At 43.1% G+C, this 21,646-nt stretch overlaps 1 protein-coding gene across 1 annotated transcript in view; it reads left to right on the plus strand.

Annotated features, from left to right (window-relative positions):
• The window catches only part of LOC147635527 (uncharacterized), a 45,126-nt gene extending 24,955 nt beyond the window's left edge, over positions 1-20,171 (plus strand). The window contains exons 6-9 of the mRNA XM_086802858.1: positions 18,553-18,708; positions 18,903-18,989; positions 19,479-19,550; positions 19,700-20,171. Of these exons, the coding sequence (XP_086658984.1) occupies positions 18,553-18,708; positions 18,903-18,989; positions 19,479-19,550; positions 19,700-20,002 (618 nt within the window). The 3' untranslated portion in view covers positions 20,003-20,171. The remainder of the gene's footprint in view (positions 1-18,552; positions 18,709-18,902; positions 18,990-19,478; positions 19,551-19,699) is intronic.
• Positions 20,172-21,646: the final 1,475 nt, after the last annotated feature.

A 21,646-nucleotide genomic window follows, 5' to 3' on the forward strand; every position in this document is an offset into this window, starting at 1 on the left:
CTCATGAAGATCCCTGAATCCTGGCCCAAGTGGCCATGAGCGTGTAGATAATATCACACGAGAACCTGCAAATGCACTGTGTATCATAAACCAAACCCTCCATGGCCTAAGTGCTTATAGCCTTGCAGATGTGCTAGGCTGTGATGCTAGCAATGATCTCCCATGCAGTGTCCAATCTCTGTGCTGGAGGTACGTAGCCTGATTTTGGCATGTCCTGAAGACGACATAGCCGACCCACTCTTTGGGTAATCCACGTGATCATATCTCTGTCGTTTCCTTCAAACTTGATTTGCGGGCCTGATTGCGTCAACCAAACAATAGCACCAAAACAATTGTAGGCATCCCTCATTCTTCCAAAAAGGTGTGCTATTGCAATCCAAATCCTCTATGCCGCCTTGTACTCCCATAATCAATGGTAGACTATCACTAAAGCTTCTGCAGATCTTGGGCAAGCTGGGCTAGTGCCAATGACTAATCTCCACTAGTTGGTGGCAAGGCCACCATATAGAGAGCCAAAAACGAGGAAATCTTCGTTTCCCTATACGAGTGCCACAAGCTCCACCAAAAAGCTCCGTGAATGTAGGGTGATCCCATAAGCCTCCCAATGCAGTCTAGAAGAAGGGACTCTCTGGATTTGTCCTAGAACCAAGTGTCTGGCGATCCGAACAATGTAACTGAAGAAGGATATGATTTTCACAGGGTTAACAACATCCCTCCACTCCCACTCACTGGGGTCTCAGTGCAAGTATCTGATAGGACACCCATCATATAACGAGTAAGTGATGAGGTCCTTCCACGAAGTTTCCCGTGATCCAGTGGCTAGGTATGGCGGCATTCAAGTGCTAGGTGTGAAGCATTCTCTAATCCTCTGTGAGTCTCATGAGCCTCTTTCAATCCGACATTGAGGGTAGAAGAGTCGCCCACGCAACCCATTGGATATGAGTGGCTTCTCCAAGAGGTCTACCAAATTCATCCAAGATCAAGTCATTCCACACAATGGGCTGCTTGTAAGCCTTCTCATTTGACCGCAGAAGAGGAATATGAACCAAGAAGCTCCTCATGCAGTCCTAGGCTCGCAGAAGAGATCTCACCAAGGGCGAAGAAGGTGGTTGGTGCTCTGCATTCGAGAAGATAAAACGTGGGTAAACCAATCCAGACCTATGAAAACAAACCCCAGAACACTAGGGAGACCGATAGACAGTACAAACACTGAAACAATCCTTAGGATGCAACGGAACCATAAACAACATTGAGAAGAACACAGCACTGAGCCGGAACGGCCGGCCCCCGTAGGAACTGCTTTATTCCGATGAATAAACTGATACAAACAGACCAAGGTGCGGGTTCCGGATTTTCCACAAAACTCTGCAAACACTTGCTCAAAGGCCTCCCTCTGGATAGGTTTGGAACTCCTATTACAACAGGTGCCGCTTTTGAAGGAATGTTAGTGGAGGTTACTCCTATTTTGGGAAAGCTTCGCTTATAGATTGGAGACTATGTGGATCACGAGAACTTTGTGGTTTGCAAAGTTGAACATTGTGATGTGATTTTGGGTATGCCTTGGCATAAGAAGATAGATCTGGCCATTGATTGGGCTGGAAATAAGATTAGGTTTCCTTTTAAAGGCAAGAATGTAACTTTGTACGAGTTGAGGGGAATTCCATTCCACTCATTAGTCATGTACAAGTTCCCAAAGCAATAAAGCAATCTATTTTCTCGTACTTGATATATGTAAGAGATCCAAAGGAATCTGAGGGTGATGAGTCACTCTCAACTCTTGATCATGAAAGGTAAGATTTCCTAAAGAAGTATGAGGATTGTTTTGCAGATACTTTTCCAAGAGAGCTATCTCCAAAGAGACTGGAAGATCATAAGATTGACATCATGCTAGGAAGCTCACCTCCTAATAGACCTCCTTATTGAGTGAGTTAGGCTCAACAAGAGGAGATTATGAAGCAAGTGACAGAGCTTTTGGAAAAGGGTTTGATTCGACCTAGCTCATTACCTTTTTGCTCCCTAGTTTTATTGGTTCAGAAAAAGGATGGTTCTTGGCATATGTGCATTGATTACAAGGCTCTTAATAAGATCATTATAAAGAACAAGTTTCCTATTCCTAGGATTGATGATATCCTAGATGGATTGGATGGAGCCACTATTTTCAGCAGGATTGACTTGAAGAGTGGATACCATCAAGTTAGGATTGTTACAGAGGACATTCACAAGACCGCATTCAGGACGACCTTTGGACTCTATGAGTATTTGGTGTTGCCTTTTGGTCTTACAAATGCCCCGGCTACCTTCAACGAAATGATGAAAAGAATATTTTGAGCACATAGAAAGTTTGCAGCTACTTAATTTGATGACATTGTTGTGCATTCAAAGAATGAAGAAGAGCATCGGAAGCACTTGGATATGGGTATTTAAGGAATTGCAGAAGCACAAGTTGTATGTGAATGGCAAGAAGAGTGAGTTCTTTTTGTCAGAGAGTCATTACTTGGGCCATATAGTGTCCAAGGAAGGGGTCAGGATGGACCCAGAAAAGGTCAAGGCTATTGTGGAATGGCCATAATTGACTAGTGTGCATGCAGTTCGAAGTTTTCTTGGCTTATGCTCTTATTACAAAAAGTTTATCAAGTGGTTTGCTGTGGTAGCAAGTCCACTACGTGATTTGACAAAGAAAGTCTTGGGATTTCGGTGGACCAAAGCTGAAAAAGTATCCTTTGAAGCACTAAAATTTTATGCTAGCAAAGGATTGGTATTGATTATTTCAGATTTGTCGAAGCCATTCATGCTAGAATGTGATGCTTCAGGAGATTGCATTGGAGCAGTCTTGAACCAAGAAGGCCATGCCGTGGCCTTTGAGAGTCGAAGACTTCAAGGAGCTGAAAAGACCGCACCCACTTATGAGAAAGAATTGATGGCTATCATACATGCCTTGAAGATTTGGAAGCATTATCTTATGGGCGTTGAGTTTGTTATCAAGACAGATCATCAAAGTCTTAGGTATTTTATGTCTCAACCTAAGATATCAGAAAAGCATATAAGATGGGCTAGGTATTTGGTCCAATTTCATTTTCAGATTATGCATACTCATGGGAAAGATAACAAAGTAGCAGATGCTCTATCTCGAAGACCCATGACCCATGCAGTTTCCATGGGATATCATTTGGACTTCACTATGATGAAAGATCTTTATGCTACATATGAAGATTTCAAGGACATTTGGGACAGGTTGCATAATGGAGACTTGGTGACGTCTTATGTCATCAAGGAAGGATTTCTTATGATGCAAACCCGTTTATTGTCAAAATACACAGCGGAAATGATAACCAAACTTGGGTCCACAAGAGCAAATAGAGTGCAGAAAATAGACAGCATAAGAAACACTGAGAGATAGGCGTGTAAACTCTTCTCTATACACAAGATCCCATACAAAACTGAATGAGAAAATGGTGAGGAACATGGGGCCTATTTATATATCTCTGGATGCAGTTGGCCAGCGCTTGAGGGCTCTCCACGACTGCATAAAGCAAGTCGGCTAGCAGAAAATATCTCCACGACTGTACAAAACAGGTCGGCCAGCATCAAAACCTCCACGATTGCATCATAGGCAGTCGGCCAGCCACCAGGAGCACATGAGGTGCAGTCGGGCGGCACCAGGGGCTCCTGCCAACATGTGGCATCCATCCGCACCATGGAAAAGTGGGAAAAAATGGGAAAAAAAATACGGGGAGTGAGGAAAAATGAGGCATTACTTGAAACCTTCGGAACTAAGTTGCAGTTGTCTAGTGCATTCCACCCGCAGACAGATGGCCAAACATAAATTTATAACGAGTTGGCCTTTGATGTTCTCAAGTAATACTGTCATGACTAGCAGTCCAAATGGGAACATTATCTTCCATTGGTCCAAGCTATCTTGAACGACACTCATTCATCCAGTGTCGGACGGATTCCATATGAAGCAGCCTTTGGTCACCGTTTTTCTTCTCTTTTGACGAGAATGGTGTCTCCATCTTTAGAGGCTAATAAAACCACGGAAGCATTTTCCGAGATCATTGAGTTAGTCAAGGACCGCTTGACCAAAGCTTAGGAAGTATAGCAGACAGGCAAATAAGTCTAGACGAGATGTCCATTTCAAGGAAGGGGATTGGGTCTATTTGCGTATCATGAAACAGAGATTGAAACAAGTGGGCAAACGTTGTCCCAAGCTTTCATTTTGTAGTTTTGGCCCTTTTCCAATAGTTAAGAAGTTAAGTGCTGTCTCCATGAAATTAAAATTGCCGTCCGGTCGACGGATACGTCAGTTCTATACGAAATTCCGAGATCGAGGTGCCCACGAAGCCATATGGCAAGATGAGGAGTTCTTCTAGGAGTACCCCCAGTTGTTGGTGGACTACTTGGAAGCCATGAATCTGCCGCCAAGTTAAGCAGGACGGAATGTCACATGCACTCTGCACTCAGTGCATGGTGACAAACTGGCTCATCATGAGCAGTTCAACATTTGTACATTATTAGAACCCAGTAGGATGATATTTGTCGTACGTTGTGATCCCATTGTATATCCTCAGTCCAGGATAAGTCAGGCACGAGCTACGTAGGTCATTCCTTAGCCTTAGCGGGTCGGTCAGTCAGTCAGTCAAGTCCCTTAACCCACTTGGAGAGAATCATTTATGCATGTAGAGTCAGTAGAAGCCTTAAGGTTTGCATCTAAAAGCACTCTGCATTTTGCATAATATGCATATGCTTGTGCATCATTTAGAACATCTCAGAAGCCTTAGGGAATTTACTAGGATTTATTTGGTATTTTTTCCATATTTTATGGTATTTATTTAAGCATTTATTGTCATTTATAAACATAAAGTTTATTAAATTATGACCAACCATCTTGACCAACCCCTATCTAGTATAAATAGGCTTGCATAGGGCTTAGTTCATCATTCAGTCTTCAGTGAGCTAGGCACCCTTCATCCTCAGCCTTAGGAGCATCCCCGCCTCTAGCCCTAGACTAATCCAACACCATTGGAGCTTCTGCGTTTGCTTCTCCAGCCTTGTGAACCTGCATTTTGCTTCAATAAGCCGTACAGCAGTACTTGTACATCAACGCAGCAATCCAGTAGACATTCAGCAGCTCAGCAGTCCTTGCAGATCATAGGCGCAGCCATTCAGCACTTCCACAGGTCCCAAAACAGCATATATCTCTGCGTTTTTGCATACATCACAGCCGCCTGCAGTCCAGTTCTCTACAGCCCTGCGTTTATAGTTCCACAGCAGCCCAGCCCTGCGTTTACAGTTCCACAGCAGCCATACAGTCTGCGTTTCAGTCCAGCATCAGTTCTACAACAGTATTCAGCCCTACAGACCTGCGTTTGCAGATTCCCAGCAGTTTCAGCCTAGATTCATCAGTCTACATCAGTATCCAGCATTCAGTGCATCATCCAGGCATACACCAGTCATCTGGTAAAGGTATTCTATCATTCATAAGCATTTACAGCATTCTAACATAGGTTAGAACAGTCCACTGCCTTCTTTTCTCGGCCTCCGGTGTGCAGCCCTTCCTCATGCCCTTGGGAAGAGTGCACAGGCTCGAGATCAGTTCATTGAGGTGTTTCTACAGCCATGTACAGTTCAGCCAGGCTTCAAATCCTCCGAGATCTTGCGTTTGGCTTATCTACAGTCCACAGTCATTCTCTCTAAAGTAATAAAGCAAATACTATCTCATTATCGGGATAGGGGGCCCTTCAATGGGTAATTCGGGACCCAATGTGGTGTACAGTTCTCATATCGCTCTCTCATATCTCTTTAAAGTTTGAAGTATTAAAGTGGATCCGTAAACTCATGAAACTCAGGATACAGAAGACGGTGTGAGCATTTGTGTGACAGGATCCTTCCAATACAAAGACTTCTGCTGCATATCACAGGAAGAACAATATACAATACAATAAAACCGCACTGAGCCGGAACGGCCAACCCCCCCTAGAAACTTCTTTATTTACACACGAGCTTTTACAAGATACCAAGGTGCGGGTGTGAACAACACCAGATCTTTCTGCAAATTCTTTAGAGAAACAATTCAGTTCCAAGAAACTGACAAACAGTCACCGAAGAGCAGCCCCTGAAACAAGCCCCAAACTAGCCCTTGGACTCCACACGTGTGATCCAATGCTGTACCGCTGTACGGTTGCTCCACACATGCTGTTCTCAACACCTGTATGGCCTTCTCCCTAGAAAGAGTATGCTATACCGTTGTCGTACTCTCTGTATGAGCAGCATATGAATGGGCTGGAATGCTATGCAACAAAAGCTTTTCAGTACGGTTTGTGCAAGAAGAGGAGAAGAAGGTGCCGTACCCTGTGTACAGCCTGCGCAAGTAAGTGGGGCAAGGTTGTGTGCTATATGACCAGAGCAACAGGGCAGGAGAGAGGGGGCTGCCCGATAGCAGCTCCAATACGGCCTCCAAAAAGAGAGAGGAAAGTATTGCCGCTTGGATCTCCTCTACGACAGCGCGCGCGCGCGCACACACACACACAGTGATGAGTTTGGGTTAAAGAATGCCCCCCCCCCCCCCCCCCCCGTCTTTTTCAAAAGCAGCATTCAGAACATTTGAGCCATATCTTACATATTTCATGAGGATTTTCATGGATGATTTCTCAATGTTTGGAGAACAGTCTTTGCATTTGTTTGGAGCATTTGAGGAAATGTTTGCAAAGATGCAGGCTATTTAGAATGTCCCTGAATCCATTCAAATGTGTAATAGCAGTCCGCAGAGGAAAGCTGTTAGGACATATTATTTCAGCAGAAGGAATGTTGGTCGATTCCGACAAGATCCGAGCAGTACAAGAAGCTCAACCTCCAATGAATCTGAAAGAGTTAATGAGGTTTTTGGGTCAGATTAAATGGCATGGTAGATACTTGCGTTATCTGGCGGATATTTGTGCCCCATTGTCTCATCTCACCAAGAAAGACATTCCATATGTCTAGGGAGAGGCACAGAAGAATGCATTTGAAATTCTAAAGAAAATATTGGTGGTAGCACCAATATTGCAGTCACCAGAATGGCTTTTACCTTTTCATGTGCTTGTAGATGTGTCGGATGTTGCAATCGGAGCTGTTTTAATGCAGGAGAAGCAGAAAGGATGGTATCGGCCTATCTATTATGCAAGTAAAATGTTGTCACTAGCTGAGAAGAATTACACAGCGAGACTGAGAGAGAAGCTTTGGGCATGGTCTATGCATTAAGAAAGTTCATTGGTCATATTTGCCTTGCTTTTCCCTTTTTCACCAAAAATAGTTGGACTTTTGCCCAAAATATGAACTTGGTGCTTTTTCTCAACTCATAGCCCAAGTTTTGAAGTAGGCAACTTCTTTTTTTCCATCTCTCCATGCCCATGGTAATGTGTGAACACACTAACCCATGAACCTTATAAGCCACTTGGATGAATAAAATTCATGCCGCTTTTGCTCAAAACCCATCTTTCAGGCCAATTTTTGTCGGTGAATGCTTCAGCTTTCTTCTATGGAAAGATCCCCGTTCACACCTTGGTTCTGCCTAGTGTCTAAAACATCAAGACTGGTGAAGGGGCCAAATGGTGACATCCCCTCTGTCTTATAAAGCAGCTGTCCGCAAATGTATAAACCTGATACCACTAAGATATCCTTCAAGAGTAGCAGATGCACTGTTAATCCATAAAATTTCAGCCATAAATCCTGATCCACGATCCGAAGTCAGATACGGGCACAAGAGCCAACCGTATCAAGAAAGAACCTTTATCCATATCTTGAGTCAAGAACTCTCATAATAACTAGACACAAGAACAACAACCAATTGTGTCCCAAATATCCATAAATCCATAAACTAGATAATCAATAGACATAGGCACAAAAGCCAAATGAATCCCAAATATCCATAAATCCATAAGCCAGATAATAAGTAGACACAGGCACAAGAGCCAATTGGGTCCCAAATATCCACAAATCCATAAGTAGCTTTAAGTACCTGCAAAAATAAAGAAGCAGCATACATAGCCACAAAACATCTTGCCATGCCATTGGATTGCATAAGGGCACCACCCCTGTGATCCATACGCATGCCCAAGCCATATGGTTCACAAGGGCAACAACCCTTCCATGAAACCATAGATGCTCGCTAAGGTTTCCCCTTCCACGAGGCTTGCCAGGGTTTCCCCTTCCGCGAGTCTTCATTCACCAGGGTCACCAACCCTTCCATGAGTTCCGATACTCACCAAGGTTTCCACCCTTCCACGAGTCCAGATATTAACTTACTAGAGTCACCAACTCTTGCATGAGTTCACAGGGTCACCAACCCGAAATCACTCACTAGGGCCGCAAACCCTTCCATGAGTTCATGAAATACTCACTGGATAGAGTCACCAACTCTTCATGATCCCATGAGTTCAAATAGTGAGAGATCAGAGTCACCAACGCCTCTCACTAGATGGACTCGACAACTCCTCTCACTGGACAGAGTAACCAACTCTTCCATGAATCCATATACTCACTCATTGGGGTCACCAACTCTTCCATGAGTGTAGTATAAGATAAGATAACAATAATTCACAGGCATAGAGAGCCTGGTTCTCCATAAATGTCTGTGACAGATAGTTTTACAAGCATTTCGGCTGCCAAAAGGAATCCATAGAAAAATCCTTGGTCCATGAGATATCCATAAATTTCAAAAATCCATTGCAACCACAGTATACTCATAGTCTAGAATCAGCTAGTCCATGTTATTGATAAATAATTCATGGCTTTGTAACCGCATATGCAACATATTCTAGCGTCCCATACCACCAGAATATTCCCCATATGAGATCCTTGTGTAGGCGACAATTCTAGCATCCTATATTGCTAGAAGCCTCCAGTACACAGGACCAAAACCATACACTATTCATCAAAACCATAGAGAAGCCTTTTCCAAAATCAAAATGGTTTCCAAGGAAAACACCTTTTAGAAAAATAGCTTTCTTGAAACATATCTCAAGACAGACACGAGAAACATTCTCCACTTCCATCAGCAAGGGAGTTCAACATGTATAAAATTCCGAATATTGGCAAAAAGCATCAACTTGGTAAAACTCAAAGTATACTTAGCTTTTATCTTTGCTAGGTTTGTCATGAAGCCAAAAGAAATATCTCCTTAACATACACATAAGGTATCTTGAGATATAGCTCCATATAGCTTGTTCGTAAACTTGATTTATAATCCACAAGAATCCATATGGAAAGAGTGCTGAACGCGGGCACATAAAACCAACTCCATATTCCGAGGATAAAATCTGTGAATCCATAAATCCTTAGACCAAGCTATCTCATGCTCATGCTCATGCTCATGCTCATGACTGCTTCCATAAACAAAACTGTTGGTTAGTGTAGTCTCCACTTCTGATCTTCCCTTTCTCATTGTTGGAAGAAAGCCTCTTGCTTCTGAGAAAGCCTTTACTTTGATACCGATGTCACAAGTTGGGGAGTCCCAGAACCATATACTAGACCAAACACTTTAGATACCAACACTTCAAATACCAGATACAGAGCATGAAAACACAGTAGAAGAACAATATACAATACCATAACACCGCACCAAGCTGGAACGGCTGGCCTCCCCTAGAACTTCTTTATTCACACAAAAGCTTTTATAAGATACCAAGGTGCAGGTGTGAACAACATCAGATCTTTCCACAAATTCTTTAGAGAAACAATTCAGCTCCAAAAAGTTGACAAACAGTCACCAAAGAGCAGCCCTTGAAACAAGCCCCAAACTAGTCTTGGGCTCCACATGTGTGATCCAATGTTGTACGATTGTTGCACACGGGCTGTTTTCAGCACCTCTACGGCCTGCTACTTGGAAAGAGTATGATGTACCGTTCTTGTACTCTCCGTATGACCAGCAGATGAATGGGTTGAAATGTTGTACGGTAGAAGCTTTTCAATACGACCTATGCAAGAAGAGGAGAAGAAGCTGCCGTACCGTGTGTACAGCCTGCGCAAGTAACTGGGGCAAGGCTGTGTGCTATACGACCAAAGCAGCAGGGCGGGAGAAAGGAGGCTGCTTGACTACAGCTCCAGTATGGCCTCCACAAAGAGAGAAAAGTACTGCCGCTTGGATCTCTTGTACGATTGCGCCCGCGCGCGCGCGTACACAGAGTATCACCATCCAAAGTACATGTACTATCTTGTGTTGTGAGACACGGCGTGTCTTAATGCCATTAACAACATTCCAAAGCTCTTTGGCAACCAATACATGATGCATCGTATAGGACCACAACAAGTAGTTAGTTCCGTCGAGCTTATCCTCAACGGAAAGCATCCCAAATACATTAACGTCTGTCGTTTCAACTTGCAAACAAGTAATCTCTGACACAAAATGCAAATATCCCAACTACCTACAAGTATATAGTCAATGTCCACTGAATGCAAGCGAGATGGCTTCCAGTAGATCATTGATGACAAAGGAAACCAAGTGTATGAAAAATGACAGAGTATAGAGTGTAGAAATGTTACTAGTAGGAATGCAAAAATCGATGACAATGATGATAATGCAGTCAAAGTTGTTGATGAGCTCGAAGATGCAATGTTAATGACGATGACAGCCTTGTTTGCACGCCAAAACCCAAAATCGAACAAAGATAGTTCAAACTGACACTCCTCCAAGATGTCTACGAAAACCTTACAGCATGCGAACGAGACCCGAAACGTAGAAAAAAATCATTAATGTATTTAACATCTCCCTATATAGTATAGGGTATACCTTCTCTAGCTAAGAGGATAGCTCAATCTGAGATAATCAAAAGAGCAGCTCAGGTATAGTTGTTCTCATAATACCGTATGAACTCGTACGGATTTTTCGAGAATTTTTATTTTTTTAAAAAAATGGTAATGGTCTTGTGTTTGCTTGTCTATGGCTTTTTGAGCTTCTTTGTACTATGATGCTTTCCTCCTTTTTAAAATACTCCATATCTCAAAATTGAAAATACCTAAGTTTATAAGTTTTTTTTGACACCGTATTTTTTGGTACGATAAGAAAAAAATTATATTATACCGAATTTTTCCCTACAGTATCGTATCATACGAATCGTATGTTATCGTACCCGACAACTACGAGCTCAAGGAGAAAATGACAAGGGGCTGAGGGCCAAGAGAACCTTGTCTGATACCCCAATTATTAGAGTGGAGACAAAGGTAACAACACACACACACACATGTAGCAAGCAAGTAGAGATGGAGAGAAGGACAATACTCAAAGTAGATTGATGAGAATGAGTAAAGTCCAAGTGAAGTGACAGGCCCGTGACTAGGTAGTTGCGTTGCCTTCCGACTCCGCACTCTGTTTTAAAGATGTAAGGCTACTTGGAAGAGAATTCTTCCAAGTAGACTTTGACGCAGAGGAGGCAGTCTCATAAGTGCTCAAGGGTAGTCCCTTCCATTCGGGCCTAAGGAAGATTTTCTTCCTACCCTATACTAGCTACTTCGACCCTGTCGAAGATGTCGAAGAAGAGCGGAACCGCTACCCCATATTCCTAGGTCTTTCTCATGCTTATTGGCCATTGGGGGAGCCTTTGGGCTGGTCCTACAAATGCCCACGATCCTAGCTTTTCCCACTTCTGTGGCTCAAGTAGTCACTGCTTCAACTGATGTTCCTAAGGTTATGGTGTTGGCTCATGGGAGTGAACCCTTTCAAGATTTTGTGCTACTTCTAGGACCTAATGGTCCCTTGAAGCAACATATGGAGACGTCAGGCAGAGGTCCAATATAAGGCTTCAGCAAACTGACATATGCATGGTCCAATTGAGAGGTAGCTTCAATTTCATAGAAACCTCATTGATCTTTAAAATGGGAAAACAGTGTTGCACGTGAGTGAGCATGTCTCACCTCATTTTGGGCCAATAAAATTGTTGCTTACTTCTCCAAAGTCAAGTTCATGCCCTTATGACCACCCATAACAACATCATGGGCATCGTGGAGAAGAGCTGCCTGGAATTGTTTTAATACACAAAGGTGACCTTTGTAGAAAAGCCAACCATTGCGTATAACCAAACGTGGTAGACGAAGCCGAAGTCATTGAGCCTGAACAAATTCTCCTCCATAGATGGAAGCATGGATCCGGTCGAAGACACAGACAATTCTACACGAAATTTCGAGACTGAGGTACCCATGAAGCAGTATGGCTCGAAGAGTTCTTCCCCAAGTACCCCCCCAGCTCCTGGCGGACTACTTGGAAGCGATGAACCTACCGCCAAGCTAAGCAGAAGGGAATGTCACATGCACCCCGCACTGGAGTGCTAAGTGACACACTGGCTCTACATCAGTGCAACATGGCCCCATTGTGAGCCATAGTCCGGGACATGTCAGGCACGAGCTATGTAGGTCAGTCTCCATAGCCATAGAGAGTCTGCATGTGTCACTCCTCTTACCCACTTGGAGAATTTATCAGGTAAATCATGTAGAAGTCAACCATAGTCTAAGTCATGCATTAGCAAGCATATAGATACATTATTTGCTCTATGGGACAGCCAAAGGCTAGCCCATAAGGGCAACATCAAGGCCTTGGAGGAGCATAGGCAGCCAATTGGCTGCCTACACCTGTCCCTATCTACAGTCGGCCTGCAATGGAAGCCCTAGAGCACGAGTCGGCCAGCAGCAAAACAGGCAGTATTAGGTCGGCCAGCATTCACTCCAATTAGCAGCAAGTCGTGGATAAGGACTCCGTTGGCCAATGTTTAATGTTGGCATTTGGCAATATTTGTCCAAATGAAATAGGCCGACATCCTTTGTCTGGACTGACCACCATTCCTACACCATATACAAGCAGTGCTTTCCATTCAGCCTAAACCATCCATCTCACAAATCAGTTCATAGCAATTTCCAGCAGTTCAAGTGTGCTTGCAGACATCGGTGTAACATGCATTGCGGAAGCTTGTTCATGATTAACGCTACGCAAAGAAGAAAACGCTAATCCTATGTTTAGCAAAGACACAAAAGAGAAGGAGAGATAGACCTAATCTACTCTATATTGCCAAAACATGCTATATATACAATGATCTTGCTGATTCTCAACTTCATGATGCATACCAAAGATCCCTACAACCCTCTACTTGCAATTGGACAAGAGAAGCTCATGCCGATCCACCACTGTGTCCTTGCTGCCTTGCAGACTCTGACAAATGGATCCTCTTGATCTTTGAATGATGATTCTAATGAATGCCTAATGATCCTATTTATAGGAAAAAGGTATGAATTCGTAATCAAGTCGGTTTTGTCTATTTTACCCACAAATCATTGTCCAAAAAGTTGTATTTTGTGTCCAAACTATGCCCAAAAGGTGTCATTGGGCTATGTCTTGGGCATGTCTCAGAGCCTGTAGGGCTACAAAATCCATTCTAAATCTGCCCATATATTTGCTAACGAGAATATCCATGTCTATGAGCATCGAGATTAATGGATGCACATGACAACTAGCTCCCTTGTGTATACTTTTAGCAGCATTCCCCAAGCTTCCATGAAGGGTATCATCAGCTTTCAGCCAACATATGTGCATCCCTCAATTTTTGGATTGCACAATGGTCATTGAAGAGCAATTCAAGTGAGCTTGGACATCATCTGGATCAGCCTGCATTCGGCACCCAATATTGTGTCGACTACTATCTTCTTTCTCTCCCTTCTCTTCTCTCTCAAAGTGGAATTGCATAGACTCACGTGTATAAAGAAGGCTTTGTTGCGCATTACGACGATCAACCTATTGCATGCTACACCAAGTCAAAGAGCTTGGGGATTGAGCCCATGGATATGAAGTGTAGTCTTCGATTGGACTAGAACAGAATTGGAGCAAAGGTGTATGGATTACCATAGTGCTCCAAGCTTAGTAGGAGCGGATGTCATGTGCATCCGTTAATCCCTATGCTCATAGACATGTATATTTTCATTAGCAAATATATGGGAGATTTAGTGGCAGATTTAGAGCGGATTTTGTAGCCTACAAGATCCTGTAAGTGTCCAAGACGTAGCCCAATAGTTGGGACACCTTTTGGAAATAGTTTGGACACAAAATATGACTTTTTGGACAATGTTTTATGGGAACAATAGGCAAAACCGACTTGATTACGAATTCATACATTTTCCCTATAAATAGGATCATTAGGCATTCATTAGAATCATCATTCAAAGATCAAGACGATCCATTTGTCAGAGTCTGCAAGGCAGCAAGGACACAATGGTGGATCAGTGAGAGCTTCTCTTGTCGGATTGCAAGTATAGGCTGTTGGGATCTTTGATATGCATCATGAAGCTGGAGCAAGATCATTTGCACGAGGCTCTGAATTAGAAAGATCATTGTATATATAGCATGTTTTGGCAATATATAGTAGATTAGGTCTCTCTCTCCTTCTCTTCTGTGTCTTTGCTACACATAGGATTAGCGTTAATCTTCTTTGCTTAGCGATAATCATGAACACGCTTCCGCAATGCACGTTACATTAATGATAGTGCTGGCTAGTCCTCTCTAGGGCCAAGGCAAGCCTCTCCTGGGGATCAGGATGATCACAAAGCCTCCAAATCTCTCTAACCTCCAAGGTCTCTGCATCCTGATAGAGAGAGAGTCTGGGATGCGAGCACGGGTTACACCCTTTTACCTCCCAAGTTCCATGATGCACAAGACAATTGGGCAGTGATCTGATTTGGTAGTAGCTGCCAAGATGGCAATAGAGCCTCCTCTATCCAAGCCCCAGTCATCCACATAAAATCTGTCCAACCATGCAAAGATGCATCCATCCCTACTTCTCAGTTATGCCATAAGTAAGATAAAGAGTTAGGCCTCCTCTAGAAATCATCCTCTGTCCAATAATCCTTGCCATAGAAACACTCACGGCACCCTTTTTGTCCAATGGCTGCCCAACTATGTTGAAGTTTTCTCTGATCAACTAGGGGTAGCAGTTCCACGATCGTGCCCCAGAGAACCACCCTTTCTCCCCTTACGTAAGGCACATAGATACTCAAGATACCCAGCTTGTGTCCCTCCTGCATAACCATAATCCACTGCACTCTCGCAGGTATGATAACATCATGGCTAATAACATGAGGCAAGAGTGATGCTGACACTAAAATGCATACCCTACCTTTGGTCTCTTGTGCACATGACCAAAAAGTGTGTCCAGAAACGATCTCACCAGTTTTACCACATTGAAACATATTGAATTTGTGTTGTTGCAGAAGCAACACATCCATAGGTCCATCTGTAATGGCAGGGTGGAGCTGATCCTTCACAAGGCGCTTCTTACCGCGCCACGTGGGAACCTTCCCTACACATTCCATGAGACAATCCTCATGGTAAACAGGAGGTTTTGAATCTGGACCTAAGCAACCGCTTGGCTGGAGTATGGCCCTGCCTCTCATAATGTTGTAGAAGGGGGTAGTTGTAAGCCCAATGGAGCGTGCAGTGACAGATACAACCACGTGTACGAGAGATAAAGATAGAGAGAGAGAAGGGGGAGAGAGATGGGAATAGGGGTTTCATATAGTACACCACGTTGAGTGGGGAACAAGCCCCGCCCCCTCTTCAAGAATTTATTTCAAGAACAATCCACGGGCTTCTCCAAGCCAGCACGAATGCAACAAATGAATACAATATCAAACAAAGGTGTTGATGTCAAGGTACAAGATAACTAATGCCGAGCTCACCACGAGGATGACCCACAAGAGACAGCTTGTCCACACACCGTATCCTAGTGTGAGGGTATCCTTGGATGGTCAGATTGCATTTCGGCACGACCATCGACTTCAGTATCATGTCTACATAGGAGAGTATCTATCAACCGGAAGTTGTCTCCCCCGAAGGAGACCTTGCTCTTCTGACTACAGTAGACACCATAGTTCTACTCAGAGCTCAGAACCAGCTTCTCATGGAGTGCCTCCAACTCTTGGAGGCAACAACAACACGTTCTCCTCCGCCTCGAGCAACCCCCAACTACATCTCCCTCTTCTTTCAGATGGAACAACAAAGAAGAGAAGACAAGTCTAGACGGAGAGAAGAAAATGCAGAAGCTGAAGCAAGAAAGCAGCAAGAAAAAGCAGAAGCCGAAAAGACCAGATTCCTTCCACTGCAGTATATGACCGGCTTGGCAGATGAGTTTTATGGACTCAAACAGAACGGGTCATCGGTGCTTCAGTTTTCCAGAAAGGTTATAACTTTAGCACACAATAGTTAGGGCTATCTGAGCAAGCCAAGATGGATCAATTCATTCGTGGATTAGATCCCAACATCTGGTTCACAGTTCGCGACTTTGAACCCAGTACATATGGCCGGGCTTTGACTCTTGCTCAAAATGAAGATGAATGGAGGCAAGTCCAAGTAGTCATCACAGTCCAGTACCAAACCCCAGCAACAGCAATCTGCTGCGCAGCCAGGGAAAGGTAATGCATCTTCTAAAGATGCTAAGGATGACAATAATAGCTCTAGTTCAGGGAGTAAGAAGGATCAAGAATCCAAGCCTAAGAAAACCCCTGAGGAAAAGGCTAAAGCAGGCATCACTGGAGGTTATCTTTCTCCAGAGGAGCAACGGAAATACCAGTTAGAAAACAGATGCTTTTTTTTGTCATACCATAGGGCATGGTAAGAAGGATTGCCACAAATGGCAAGCGGAGCAAGCCTCCAAAGCTCCTTCTGCCACAGTTGCCACAACATCTCCAGCTCCTCCAGCCCCGCCTACTACCACAAATGTGGTTCAGCTTTTACCTTCTATGCATCCTATGCTATCCGTGATATTTGATGCTATGCAGAAGGGTGAGAGCATTGCTGCGCAGAAAAGCCTCATCCAAGCTTCTGGCTCTGCCAAGGACCGACAGTGTGTAGTCCTGTTTGACATGGGCAGTTCTGAGGACGCCATCTCTCCCCAGTTGGCTAACAAGATGAGCTGCACATTAGTACCATATCATTTGGATGTGGACGGGTTCACACTTAGTCTCCACACCCACACATGCACTCTGCACAGTAGTGCATGTTGACAAGACGGCTCATCATCATCACTGCAACATTGTACATTATTAGTACCTTTTAGGATGATATTTGTCGTACGCCGTGACCCCTTGTAATCCTCAGTCCAGGATAAGTCAGGCACGAGCTACGTAGGTCATTCTCAACCTTAGACAGTCAGTCAGTTAGTCCAAGTCCCTTAACCCACTTGAAGAGATGCATTCATGCATGTAGTGTCAGTAGAAGCCTTAGGGTTTGCTTTAGAAAGCACTCTGCATAATGCATAGCATTCATCCACTGCATTTAGACCATGGTAGAAGCCTTCAGATACCATCTAGCATTCATCAGAATTTATCCAGTATTAGTCCCATAATTTACAGCATTTATTGGGCATTTTTACATCATTTATATATTTTAGCGAGGACAGATGCAGTCGGCTAGCTCTGTAGCCAGCTGACCAGCATCACAAGTCCATATAAATAGCTGAGCATATAATCCATTCATTCATTCATATCATAATCAGCATTGAAGAACTCAACGCTTAGAGCCTTCAGCACAAGGAGCATAAGCGATTGCAGAATTCAGCACATCAGCCTTCAGCGTGTTTCTCATCAGCATAATCAATGCTTGAGCAATTCTGCCTTCATTCAGCAAAACACAGCATCTACAACATTCAGCCTACAGCATTCATACTCATTTTCAACATTCATACATAGTCTAGAATAGTCCCAATCAGCCCCTTCTCTCAGCCTCAAATTTGCAGCCTTCCTACATCCATTGGGAAGAGTGCATAGGCTCGAGATTGGTCATCATTGATGCTTCTACAACCGTGTACAGTTCAGCCCGACTCTTGGTCCTTAGAGATCTTGCGTTTGGCTTATCGTCGGTCCACCGTCAGTCTGTTCAAAGAAATAAAGCAAATACTATTCCGGTAACGGGATAGGGGGCCCTTCAGTGGGTAATTCGGGACCCCATACGGTGTACAGTTTCTCTCTCTCTCTCTCTCTCTCTCTCTCTCTCTCTCTCAAATCTCTTAAAGTTTGAAGTCATAAAATGGATTGCTAAACTCGCGAAACTCAGGATATAGAAGACGGTGTATGCATTTGTGTGATAGGATCCTCAATTACAAATACTTCCGCTGCATGTTACAGTAAAGGTTCATGTTGGAAGACTTCCCGGACCAGGTGGAACCTTTGCTTCCCAAAGTGGGTGGGAATTTTTACGGGCAAAGATGTATCCTAGCCAAAGAAATGCTGGCTCTTGGTGGCAGTTAGTCCACTATAAATGGGTGACCAGGATGGTCTTTGCATTTTGAAATGGGGAAAATTGTTGACGTAGATTTTTTGTTTCACTCTACTCTTATAATCTCTACATTGATAAGATTTCTGTAATTCAAACATTTATTATAAATGACATCTTTGCATCCTGTTACAAGTTCTCCGATTGTTCTGGATAACAGTTTTTCTGTAGCTGATGAGAAGGATTGTAGAATGATATTACATGCTAGGTAGAGCACAAAAAGTCTATGTTTTGAACTATCAAGTTTGCAATTTAACAACTCTTCATTGCATTGCCAGAATGGTAGGGCTGGAACTTCAGATAATTGGTGCATACATTCTGAGGATGAAGGTGATGAAGACTCAACCACCAGAAGAATAGTATGCAAGAAGTGCAACAACATGCATCGTTGGATCTGCACTGACAAGAACAAACTACATGCCAGATGGTGCCAGGTGTGCTGCTTTTTAACAATAAAGATGAGACCTTTTTATGAGTAGTACACCAGCTGTGATTTGAACTTGGGGTTAAACCAATCCAACTTGACTGGGGGCTGAAGCTTTATGAAGATAGGTGCAATGGTTGGAATACTGAATGCATTTCAGCTCAGAAAAATAAATTTTAAAGGCCCTTCTTTTGCACCATGTAGGAATGCCAAGACCACCATCAAGCTAAAGATGGTGATGGTTGGGTAGAGCAAGTGGGGCATGCTTTCTTCTTTGGATTGTTTCAGAAGGTGAGTTGACTAGCTCTTCAATGCAAACATTTGTCTTCAAAGCTAATACTCTCAATTTAGGGTTCATCTTCTGCAGCCGTCTGCTCTCTTTGGTGTATTGCAGTGTTATGTCTTCATCAGTCTTGTAGAACAAATTGCGCAAATGTTGTTGTGTGTTTCTGTTTCAGTCACGTACACATTGAAGTGTTCAAAGCATGATGCGTCTTTTAGTACATGAAAAGTGTGTACTGTGCACATGCATGTACACACACATACACAGGTGTGCACTTGCATGTACACATAGATATATCCTTGCAGGGTGCATACATGTGCATATGCATAAACCTACCTATCTTACATTGCATGAATGTGTGCTATTAGGTATCATAGTTGTTTATGTAATCAGGAAAGGAAAACAAGAAGATCAGATGGTCAATATAAGCTGTGGGGATGGAAGATTGTGCACAAAATTTTCTTGTGGTGAGACCTACGAACGTGCGTTTTTTTCAGGTGGATGTGCCTCGAGCATATGCATGTGCAGATAGCAAGATCTACGAGGTTACTGAGTGGGTGCAATGCCAGGTAACTTTCAGCGTTCAGGATTAGAGAAACATGTCTTTTGCCTAGTCTGTTTCTGTTCTCTTATAGATGACAGGTTTGGAGTGTGCCTTGGTTAGTGTTCAAGATTCTGATCAAATTGCAATGACAATGCTTTCTGGCATGGCTAGCAGGGAATGAAGTGTCTGCCCAATACCCACAAGCCCTCTTTTCACATTAGCACTGCTGGCATGCTTAAAAATCAATTGAGGGGCACAAGGGCAAATAAGACTGCATATGGTAACAGTGCAGACAACTTTCCGTTTGCACACTTGAATGAGAGCATGACTGAAGAAGAGTTTGTCAAGTGGCTGGAAAATGCCATGGCTTCAGGCATGTTTAGTGATATAAATGAGGCCCCAGATCAACCTGATGCTAAAGCTGGTTCTCGTGCGAAAGCTGGCCGGAAAAAGCGAAAGGGCAAGAACAAGTGGTAGAACCGACTACCTTTGTTTAGAGGAGCCATTGTAAAATCTATACAGATTTGTGTAATTGTATTAAAGAAAATGATAATGGCATTTCCCTTTGCAAATTGCATCGGCAAAATTTTGCTCAAACAAGGGATATGTTTTATAAAATTGAGAAAGCATCTTCTGACTTCAAAAAGGAGGTCATTTAAGTCCCCTCTCTCTCTCTCTCTCTCTCTTTCTGTGTGTGTTCTTTTTTTGGTCTCCCTTATGCTATCGCATATCTTTTCAATCCTTGTAAAAAGGGCTTATAAACCATGAAGCTACAACTTTTTGGATTACAAGAGCAGACATATTACCTTATGCTGCAGATTCGTTTTGGAGGTGCCCCACCTCTGCAACGTTCTTTCAATGGTCAGGAGGGATGAAGAGGCCAGACTCATGTAGGTTCACCTTAACGTGCCAGCCGATTGATTGATACAAACTGTATTTTTCTGCTTCCCCTCTAGGAATGCTCAGGGGTTATTTGAGGATGTATGACTTCTAAACAGTTGAGGACATTATGATCGAGTTAGACATGCTAGATTGGTACATAGGATATTCAAGGACATGCATCACGATATTCAAGGACATGCATCACATCTATGGTGGATCCCTTTTTAAAGACGTGCTTGATAATCTGCAGTGGCATGCCATTATTTGATGGAACTACGTGGTTAGATTAGGGTGGCGCTTTTTAGACACACACCGAGGGGGATCATTTCACACATGAACACTGTAAGTACAAGAGAGGGTTATCAAAGGTGTTTGGTTATGTTTGGGAGTTGGCCTAAAGGGTGCAACCAGGGGTTCGGGGGTCTAGCAGAGTAATTATCTTATTTAAACTCCACCTACTCACACTATCCTTTTAGTGGACGGGATGGATGAGGCAGCCACATTCATGTGGGTTTACCTTAGGTTGCCACCTGATCGATTGATACACATTGCAGTTTGCTGCTTCCCATAGAGGTAAGTACACCTAATATTACACTAACCAATTATTATTGCCTTAAAGAGTTGTAAGGACATGCCTACTCATGTCCTTTAAGGATTTTATTGTCATATAATTTGTAAGAGCTAAAATTTTCAGCGAAAATTCTTGTCCTTTGTAATGATTAGGAAACTAAAGTATAATTAACTCAGTAGTTGTACACTAACTCTGCTATAAGTCTAGTGTATAAAATTCCATGCTCCATGTAAGACTATTTTCATAAAACTAAAGTACATGAGCCTAGTTCATGCGTGAGCCTCTACAGATGTGAGTCAACATATGTGAGTCTAGAGACGTGAGTTTGAAGGCATGAGTCAACACAAACACGAGTCAACAGATATGAACCTAGAGATGTGAGCCTTAAAAAAAGTAAACTTTAAAAAACATATTTTGTAGCTCGGTCAAAACATACGTGTTTGAAATTAGTTTCACACATCCATCATGAAGCACACTAAAGACTGTTATATGAGAGTGAAATCCATGATGCAAACCAGATTTGGATTAATTGTTGGAAACGACAATACAATTAGCATCAAACCACACTTCCTCAAGCCTACCTAACCTTTGATTCCAACAACCAACCAGCACTAAATAGAGTGCTCCCCCATTAAGAAGAGAAAAGTCTTTCGTATCTACCTTCAATA

Source organism: Cibotium barometz, chromosome 9 (assembly GCF_041138505.1).
Source record: "Cibotium barometz isolate CiBa-2024 chromosome 9, ASM4113850v1, whole genome shotgun sequence".
Taxonomy (NCBI): Eukaryota; Viridiplantae; Streptophyta; class Polypodiopsida; order Cyatheales; family Cibotiaceae; genus Cibotium; species Cibotium barometz.